The sequence below is a fragment of the Humulus lupulus genome, chromosome 1, assembly GCF_963169125.1.
Source record: "Humulus lupulus chromosome 1, drHumLupu1.1, whole genome shotgun sequence".
In the NCBI taxonomy this organism is placed as follows: Eukaryota; Viridiplantae; Streptophyta; class Magnoliopsida; order Rosales; family Cannabaceae; genus Humulus; species Humulus lupulus.
In genome coordinates this window covers 230,880,007-230,890,354 of record NC_084793.1, presented here as the reverse complement: position 1 = coordinate 230,890,354, position 10,348 = coordinate 230,880,007, and the positions used below count along the sequence as shown (strand labels likewise).

The 10,348-nt window shown below is 33.2% G+C and overlaps 2 protein-coding genes across 3 annotated transcripts; both read left to right on the top strand.

The window, feature by feature from the left end:
• Positions 1-1,503: 1,503 nt before the first annotated feature.
• Positions 1,504-2,734, top strand: LOC133829156 (C2 and GRAM domain-containing protein At1g03370-like). Its single transcript, XM_062259048.1, has 4 exons — positions 1,504-1,623; positions 1,742-1,858; positions 1,979-2,241; positions 2,330-2,734. Exons 1-4 carry the CDS (start codon positions 1,600-1,602, stop codon positions 2,550-2,552), a joined length of 627 nt encoding a protein of 208 aa, XP_062115032.1. The 5' UTR covers positions 1,504-1,599; the 3' UTR covers positions 2,553-2,734.
• Positions 2,735-7,185: 4,451 nt separating this feature from the next.
• Positions 7,186-9,121, top strand: LOC133804155 (cystathionine beta-lyase, chloroplastic-like). Of its 2 annotated transcripts, none has more exons than XM_062242323.1 (3): positions 7,186-7,330; positions 7,416-7,518; positions 8,597-9,121. In XM_062242323.1, the coding sequence occupies exons 1-3, from the start codon at positions 7,202-7,204 to the stop codon at positions 8,683-8,685; spliced, it is 321 nt and encodes a 106-aa protein (XP_062098307.1). In that variant the 5' UTR covers positions 7,186-7,201; the 3' UTR covers positions 8,686-9,121. The 2 variants fall into 2 exon arrangements, with proteins under 2 accessions (XP_062098307.1, XP_062098313.1); XM_062242329.1 differs by having other exon boundaries at positions 8,580-9,121.
• The last annotated feature ends 1,227 nt before the right edge of the window (positions 9,122-10,348 follow it).

The following is a 10,348-nucleotide window of genomic DNA, read 5'->3' as shown; positions in this document are numbered from 1 at the left end:
GAACTAGGAGCTGGTAGCAATATAAAACATGAACTTTACATTCTACAGATTACTCTTTTTGATTTCCTCTATAAAACTGTTGGATTTTGATTCATTCAGACATTGTTATGTACTTAGCTACCAAGTTCATTGCTGGGCACAGTGATGTGATGGTAGGTGTATTGGCTGTAAGAGGGGAAAGGTTATGCATGGAATTTCTTTACTGTGAACTGTAATGTTATAATTTATAACTTCAGGCCCTTGTTATAATTTTTTTTTCAGATTAGCAAAAGAGTTCTACTTTCTACAAAATGCAGAAGGGTCTGGGTTGGCTCCATTTGATTGTTGGCTCTGCTTACGAGGAATTAAGACAATGGCTTTATGAATTGAGAAGCAGTAGGTGAAACTTCATGCTTTTATCACTTTATAATTTTCTTATAATCCTTTTTTACAACTGTAAAGCTCTGACTTGTTAAGGTCGTAATTATTTAATATTTATTTCTTGTAGTTATGAATTATAGCCTGGTCATTTATCATATACATTGTCTTGACTTCACATAACTAATTCAAAACAATATTGTAACTCTGTTATATGTACTTGAACTTGTGTTGTGCATCTTGGGTAAGTTTGAATTATGTTACACTACACCAAATACCACTTTCCACAACACATAAATATAAGTTTATTAAAAAAGTATTATAATATCTAATGTTAAAATGACAACGGTAAATAATAATGAAAGTTAAAAAAAAAAGCAGGCTTTGAAATTGTTAAGTGGCAAACTAAAATGAAAATGTAGTGTTATTCTTTCCTTTTCCCTCTTCCCGTTCTATTCTCTCTTAGAATTTTCCTTTTATTTTCCATACAATATTCAACATAAACCCAGAGCTCTCATTTTCTTTTCTCTATCCTACCCATCTTCTCTTTCCCCATTCCAAATCTGCATTATCACCCTCTACTAAAACAAACCCAGCCGCCTCTGTCCTTTATCTTCCTCTATTTTTACTCATCTCTTTCTCATTTCATTCTGAAAAATTGACCTTCCCTATCATCGGCAAACGATGCAAATGACAGGGGCTCGTGGGTCTTGTGAAAACGAGGGGCTCAGGGTCGTGGGTGGCTCGGTCTCGTGGAGGAGGTGGGTGGCTCGGTCTCGTAGAGGGGGTGGGTGGCTCGGTCTCGCGGAGGGGGTGGGTGGCTCAGTCTCGCAGAGAGGTCATGGGTGGCTCGGTCTTGTAGAGGGGTCCGAGCTCCCTCTTCTTTCTTCTTGAAATTTTGGTAAAATATGAATCTCTCTATTTAATTTCGAATGTAGTATACCTATATGATTCTATAGATATGATTTTTTTTCATAAAAGGCATACATATTTACGATATTGAGTTTGTCTTCTTAAGTTTCTTCCTCCAGTCATGGATGTGAGATTCTAACTGGTCTAGTTTTGGTTATCTGAAAATCTCATCTTCTCATCAATTTTGTTAAATCAAACATATCAGATTTAGCTAATTTGTGGGTCACTCTTCAAGGAAAGTTAGCTCAGCCTTGTCAGTCTAAGCTTCATTTGAGAATTTTCTTGGACAATACAAGGGGTGGTAATGTTGTTAAAGATTATTTAAGTAAGATGGAGAAGGAGGTGGGGAAGAAGGTAAATAAAACTCTTAAACTTTCTAAATTATTTCCTTTTCTTTTCTTCTTCTACTAAATGTCCTCTTGCATTCCTTTCATATATCTCTATTCATGATTTGTAATAAAAATTATTGCAGATAAATGTTCATTCTCCTCAAACTAACTCAGCATTCCAAAAACTTTTTGGACTTCCACCAGAGGAGTTTCTTATCAACGACTTTACTTGTCACTTAAAGAGAAAGATGCCCCTACAGGTGCTTTATTGTAGCTACATTGTGTTGAGAGTTTTAAATATACTATATTTGGGTGACAAATGTATCTGAAATGTGCTTTCAATATTTATATCTCACAAACTTGCATTTGTTCCTTTTCAGGGTCGTCTATTTCTCTCACCAAGAATAATTGGATTTCATGCAAATTTATTTGGACACAAGACTAAGTTCATTTTTCTCTGGGAGGACATAGAATACATTCAAGTTGTTCCTCCTACTTTATCTTCCATGGTCAGTCCAACTATGATCATGACTCTTTGGCAAGGCAGGGGTATGGACGCAAAGCTTGGTGCGAAGACACAGGCTCAGGAAGGCAGGCTGAAGTTCCATATCCAGTCCTTTGTATCTTTCAATGTAGCTAATAGGTAGATCTTTCTGGCATCAACTAATAGCATGCTTTTACGTCATGAGCCCTTCTCCAAAATTTCCTAAACATTTATTGGTGCTGAATAGGACAATAATGGCACTGTGGAAGGCTAGATCCTTGAGTCCTGAGCAGAAGGTGCAAATTGTTGAAGAAGAATCTGAAGCCAAAAGCCTCCAGAGTGAAGAAAGTGGGTCATTTTTGGGCCTTGATGATGTCAGCATGTCTGAGGTTTATTCTTCTGTTCTTTCAGTACCTGTAAGTTTTTTTTTTTTTTTGCAGGCCTTCAAATATGTCAGTTTTCCTGTTTAGATACATGTTATGGTAAGATATATTATACAGTTTATTATTTTGATCACCATTTAGTATATGTTTGTTGCTTAAAAAGCCAACCTTGTATCTGGTTTTGTAGTTAAGAAGTGCTATTTTGGGTTACAACTCCAGTGATCTTATTTTCAATATGTTTTAGATGTATTACACTTTCTATTTTTGAATATTAACTTTTACATCTCTTAATAAATTAATAATTCTTTGGTTGTTGATAAATCTTGTGGCTTTGATAGTTTGAGCCAAAGAATTCTTAAGTAGCTTTGGATGTATGTTATATACACAGGAAGTATGCAAGTATATGTTTATAGGTTGGCTAATCTTCCATTCTTTTATATGCAGAAGAAATACAAGGGACAAGTAGTACTTCTGGTATATTCCTTCTTATATGGTCTGACTGCGAAGGAAGCACGTTGGCTTGGTGCTACCACATTAGCTGCTGTTATTATTCTTGGTTTGTTGGATTGCTTTCACTTTTTATCTAGTTTTTTTACTTTTCATAACACTAATATTAAGAGTTAGAAAAAAGTGAGGATGTTCTTAGAGTCATACACAAATTCTTACACATATGTTTAATTTTACAGATTGGAACATGGGAGCATGCTTGAATGGTTTCCAGCTTCTTCAAAGTCATGTTGTAGCACTATTTGTTGCTGGCACTTCACGGGTTTTTCTCATTTGCTTTGGAGTCCATTACTGGTTTGTAATTGCCTGTTAGATTTTTCCAAATAAATGCTCTCTTGGTTTTGTTTTAGTTTTTGTAAGTTGTTTCCGATTTTATTTCATGCTAGGTACTTGGGGCATTGCATTAGTTGCGCAGTTGTAGCTCCTGTGCTATTGGGGGCTGCCATTTCTCATCATTTTTCAGTTTCAAACCCATTAGCTACAAGGAGAGATGCCTTACAGAGCACTGTTATTCGCCTTTGAGAGGGGTTTCGTGTTTGAATTTTGGGATTGCAATGCTGCTACTGTCTCTCTTTATTTGTTCAATAATGGCTTTTCTACGTTCACTTCGAGTAGATTAAATGGCTATGACCTCGAAATCTCGCAAGGTATGCTTCTCTTCTAGGCTTGAATTTGCTAAATGAATATTTGTTTTGGGCATTTAATTTTCAACAAACATAACTATGCATGCAGACAACACAAAGTTACTCCAATAAGCTAACAAAATAAAAACCCCTAATATTTCAAAAGTTGGTTCTGAGTTGAAAATAACTAAACGACCCAAAAGAAATGAACAATTAAATAAATCAATCAGAAGTGAATGATATAAGTTTGATTAAATAAAATTTAATACACATCCAAAGAAAATGTCTAAAAAATTTTGTTGGACACTTTTTTTTTTAAAAGAGTTGGGCACTTATTTTTAGTAGGTTCCTGTATGTATAATTATTTTAATATATAATCATTAGTTTTTAATAAAAATGAAATTAGTATTAATGAGTAGTGATAATAAAACAAATAAACAATTGTGGAAAAGGAAATCAGACTATAAGAAAATAAAAATAAATTTTAAAATAAAAAGCTCCTATCCTTCACAGAATCTTTTACATCAATTAGCCAAAGAGCCAGTCTAAATTTAATTTTGGCATAAACAGTCCACATTGTCTTCAACATCTTTAAATTTTCTCTTATTTCTTTCTGGTCATTTTCTTGATTCTGAATGCATCAGAATATATGTGAACATGTTGAGTTTTGACACTTGAATTCAAGTATTCAACTTTTCTAATGTGCAAGTAAATACGTGTATATATTTTTACTTATCTTTAAATTCTCATAAAAGGAAAATCGTTCTTTTACGATGTATGAGACTGTGCAGTGACTTGTGCAAGTTTCTAAATACTCTTGTATGTACCAATTTGCAGTTACATAAGAGAGAGAAGAGATGGAAGAGGAGCTATTAATGCAAAGACGTGAAGAGGAGGGTAGATGTAGAGAAAGACGAAAGGCTCTCTTGGAGAAGGAAGAACGTAAATGGAAGGAGATAGAAGCTTCTCTCATATCCTCTATTCCTAATGCTGGAAGCAGGGAAGCATCAGCCATGGCAGCTGCTGTTCGTGCAGTAGGAGGTGATTTTGTTCTTGATGTTTCTAGCATTGCTCGCAGGATATGTTCAACTCAGTTAGCTCGTCGAGCCCTTCAGGTTTGTTTATTATTATCACTATATAAAAGTGTTTAAGTTGTGTAAGACACTTGAGACTCTATAATTAGTAAGTTATACATCAGCCTCTCTAGCATGCTATTGCTTAAATTTTCATTTTTTAAATCAAACAAAGTGTGGTTGCATTAAAGCTCATTATTTCTTTCTCGAATCCACATATTGTCCAATGAGGTTTGAATCTTAATTAGCCATCTCAATACTGACTTGAACAAATAAGCTCAAACATTTTTTTTGGCCCTAAGAGCATGATAATCTCCACTCTTACCTTTGTTTTTAAGTTGCTAAAATATTGTTTATTTTAGTATTTTAGTACTACACCAAATACCACTTTCCACAACACGCCGCCTCGTGTGACATCCATGAGCTGCGCCTCTTTCTCAGAGCAACAACCCAGGCGAACGGAGACAAATCTCTACAACTGAAAAGGAGAGGGAGAAGGCCTGGCTCGAGGCCATGGAGATGAAAAGGAGGAAGATGGAAGAAGAAGAAGAAGAATATGGGTATAATCTAATATTTTCTTGAATTCATTGTTTATAATTTTGTCAAAAAGTCAATTACTGCCGCTTCCTCTCCTAATTAGTCACTGCGGCTGTAAGAGGAAAAAGTTGTGTTGATTTCTTAAAGAATTATGTGGTTTAGGCTTTATCTCTATGCTTGTGTCTCGTTAATTTCCCCTTGTTGATAGATAGGGCCGTCTTTGTAGCCCTTCCTTAATTGGGGGACAATGCTTGCAATAACTTGCACTTTTCTGTAGATCAACTTTTTAATAAGACGATTTTCTTTCAGGTTTTACTTAGTCAGTGTCACTGATTTTGAGCGCTGGTTCTTCTTGGAAGATTCCTTGATATGGGACCCTGGGCTGTAGATCTGGTACTTTTTGGCTTCTATATAGCGGGTCTAAATTATTTGGTGGTAAAATGTGATGTTGTAGTTTATTTTCTGATCATTTTTTATTTTGCAGGCCCTGTCTGTAGGGATATTTCCATATGTTCTGAAGTTATTGTAAACAACAACACCAGAACTTCGACAGATTCTTGTGTTCATCTGGATGAAGATTCTTGCTCTTGATAAGGTATTCATGTGATTTGAGCTATACCTTGGTCTAAATGGCCTCGTAATTTCGTTTGTAGTTATTTATAGACATGCTGTCTTTGTTTTATAATTATGCTCTGACAGTTGATTGTTTTGATTGTGGATTGATAGTTCATGGCAGTCAATTCGCTGCTGGTTTTGTTGATGGTTCTGTCAGACTCTATGATGTGCGAACACCTGAATCGTATGCCACCCATTAATCCTTAAATGTGACTGTTATCTTGCAAATTGGTTATGAGTAGACTGATGAGCGATAAGCCAGGGGAGTCGATAGCACACCAACTTGCAAACTCAAACAGTAGCAAACTATGAGCAGAGACGAATAAAGGTCAGTAGCAGTGAGTTACTGTTACCAATGTCTTATAATTTAGTGTTTGGTTTCTTTGTTTGCTTTGGTGTAGTTGTGAATTCATTATTTTGTATGTGGTGTCCTCTCTTGGAAATAATTTCCATAGCATTTTTCTTGAAGTAATTTGTGATGCTAGATAATAACAATAAAATATTTCTTTGTTTATTTTGCAGATGTGACAAGCGAAATAGAAAAGGATACTTAATTTTGAAGGTTTTGTGTTGGGCAGCTTTAGAATATTTTGTGCTGAAAGTAGTAACTTTTCAATATGTTGAATATTAAGACTACTTGAATGTTGTTGATGACAGTGTCGAATGTTTTAAACTAATTTGTGGATTGTTAATATAATGTTGAATGTTTTTACTTTTTGTTATTTGAAAATCAAGTTCATTTGATGATGCTAGTATATATTAGAAAGCTAATTTTAATTATATAAATAAAAAATAAAAATATAATAGAATAAATTAGTGTTATATAAATGAATATATAATGAGAATTTAAGCTTATCTAAATATTAAAATAATACGAAAAATGTGTTATAATATCTTTTACAATAACACTTTTTATAAGTAAAGAATTTTGTTGTGCAAACTTCATTATATAACACAAAAAATGTGTTATACTAAAGTGTAGTATAACACAAATTTATAAGTATTGAAATGTGTTATATAATCGACTATAAATAATATAATTAAACACTTATCTATTTATTAAAATAGCACAGATTGTGTGTTATCGTTGACCGTATAATAACACATCTGTATAACAATGATAAAGTGTTATGTAAAGTACCCTGACCTACGATAACATAGTCGGTCTTAACATGTCAAAAAGTGTTATGGTATGTTTTGATAACACATTTTTGGTCTTATTAAAAGCTTTTTTTCTTGTAGTGTTAGTAATTAATGCTTTACATTCTAACTTAACATGAGATTCTTCAAATGCAAATATTTGTTGTACCATCTGCTCTTTTACATTGATTTCAAAGTTGTAAAGTTAATACTTATATGGAGTACTATATTGTATATTTTAATGCATTTCTTTCTTTGGCAGAGTAATGCACAAACGATTGCTGAGTTTCTGGCGTCCCATCCACGGGTGACGAAAGTTAACTATGCAGGCCTTGTTGATCATCCTGGACATGATTTGCATTTTTGTCAGGTACTAGCATCAGATGTAACCTGAGATTGTTGCTGCAATATATCAAACCAATTCACTCCAAAACTTAATTGGATATGTTTTTCAGGCTACAGGTGCAGGATCTGTGTTGAGCTTCTTGACTGGCTCAATTGCACTATCAAAGCATATTGTCGAAAGTACCAAGTACTTCAGCATAGCAGTCAGTTTTGGTATGCATCCCTGTTGAGGTTTCACATATGGTTGGGCAAGGGAACTATGTTTTGTTAATGTCTAATCCTCATGTGATTAAAGGGTATCGTACTTGTCTTATTATTCCATCAAAACAAGTATCGTTCCCTAAATAAAAAAATAAAAAATAAATAAATATGGTTGAGCAAAGGAAGATATAACTAAGGTTTAAGTTTGATTCAGGTTCAAGGTATTTTCCTTATGTGGAATAAGGCGAATTCCTCAGATTCAGATTATGAAAAAAAAAAACTAAAACTAATTTGAATGCCCAACTTATGCATTTTATCAGGCCATGTTATTCAATAAGCCACATATTTGACACAATTTTTAGAGCACAATTGTAAAAGTTGATGCAAAAATGAATCATCTATTAATGCTCATTCAATATTTATTTAAAATATAAAGAATTTATTTATTATTATCCCACAAGAAATAAAAAAGAATTAAAAAGCCTACATTTACATTTAATGCTAACACTAAAAAATAATAAATTAATAAAAATAGCATAAAAGTAAATAATAAGTTATTAATTAATGTTATCTAAGTATGCATCATGCTATATTGTGTGCTAAAATTTTATTTGGCCGAGTTTTTGGTACACTATTGGAACAATTTTTTTCTAAAGTGAGTTATATTTTAGCACTGCATCACCAATTTGACACTTCATTGGAGATGCTCTAATAGTTTTGCTGGGGTGCACGCTTTGTGCACCTCAGATAATCGAGGTGCTTGAGATGATTAAGACATTGAGTGGGGTGAGAAGTGGTATTTGAAACAAAGGGATGTAACAATTTCATACCATCTATAGTCCTATTCCAAGTATGAATCGTTCTATATTGTATTTGGTCTCTGCTATTTTCTGAAAATTTCTAGCTCGTATTTGAAATTGAATGTAGCTCTTGTTTACTCTTAACTATAAATATTTCATGGCCGAACTTTTAAGTTTGCAAAATAACTTGAGATGAATAAAGTTTTGGCTTTGAGTTTGACAAATATGCTAATTGCTTCAAAATTTTGCTCACCTTCAGCACTTACAATGCAGTTTTCATCTGTTAACAGGGAGTGTGAAGTCTCTCATAAGCCTGCCCTGCTTCATGTCTCATGCTAGCATACCAACTGAAGTGCGCCAGGCCCGAGGTTTAACTTAAGATCTTGTTCGTATATCAGTTAGGATCGAAGATGTGAATGATCTGATTGCCGATTTAAACCACGCACTTAGAACTGGACCTGCATGACAATGTTCATTCTTGTTTGACTGTTAAAGAACAACTACTTGCATCTGCCGCAAAATGCGTGCATATATGCTGAAATTTATGGAAGCTGTTAGTTTTAGCGGCAATTCTTAATATGATGTTTTGCAGTCATCTCCCAATTTTATTTCTATAGCTTTGGATGACCAATGATAGCAAATAGTTTGAGTGTGATTCATTTTGAACCAACTTCATGGCTTACCTGTGTGATTATATATTGATGTGATAAGTGAATATTCAGCCAAGAGTATGGTCGCATAAAATGGTAATGTTATTTGCTGTGATAACATGAATGTTGTGTATGTATGTTGTCAGGGAGAAAAAGGTTGTGAAAGTGAAGGATGATAAAATCAAGCAATTAGAGGAACAGGTAATACAAGATTTTGATAACATGTTATCTTTTTGTTTGTTAATAATAGTTTGGGTTGCTTTTGCTAACAGAACTTCCATTGGCTATTATTTCACTTTTCACAGGTTCTATAATATAATCTATTAGGTTCATATGGGGCGCAATTGAAGCAAAAAGAGAAAATCTATGTCATGACTCATGATTGTCCAATACATAATTTGGGGCAAAGTGAAATATATACAAATATATAATGGTATGTAATCTTCATTCTTGTATTTTCTTTGATTAGATTGTGATTTTATTTATTTATTTCTGGACTTGGTCACCTCTATTTTTCTTTTTGAAGTTCTTTCTGTTGAATTTATTTACTATAATCATTTCTTTTTTGGTATAGGATGCTTTTAGAATCTTAATCATGCAGTTTGCTAACTGTAATTCTATGAGAAACGTATATGTTTTAGGTTTTACCTCGTGTCTTGGGATATCAATACCTCAAAATTTTATCATTTTTCCAATAGAAAATAAATTTGGCAGGTAGCGTTGACTTTTAGTATCATTTGTGTCCCTGTAATAAATTTTGATGTATACATATGTACAAATTCTATTTTTTTTTTTTTAGGTATTGGACAATCATAATTCTTTTTATAATCTGCTTTGTGGGTCAGTCATAATTATTTTTCAGAAAATTTTGGTGAGAGTTTACGAATTCGTTCCATTCTGTGTTAGTTTGGGTGTTAGATTCACTGGTTGTTTACTTAGTTAAGAGATAGTTTTGGAAGCAATAAAATATGTGTATTTCAGATTCTAGAATGCCAAAATAATGGTTGGTTGTCTGGATTGTTGTTATAAAGCTGCAATTTTACACATTATTACAATTTTAATATGTGATTTTGATAAATTGCTTAATGTTGTAATGTGAAAATTAATATTTGGTTTTACCACATACACTGTTATTGATACAGTTGATGTGATTGCAATTCCGAGGCATAGATAAAAAGGATGAGTTTGTGAAAAAAATTGCAGAAGCAGCCGAAAGTAAGTTCATTAAACAAACTGAAAAAGGTTGAATAAAACAAAAAAAACATTTATACTCTACTATCACAAAAATGTACAAGACTATTTATGGATGATCAAATAGAATTAAATTAGATAATCTTTAAGTAAATGGCTAACTCATTAGAAGAACAAACATTTCTCTCTACTAGCTGGACA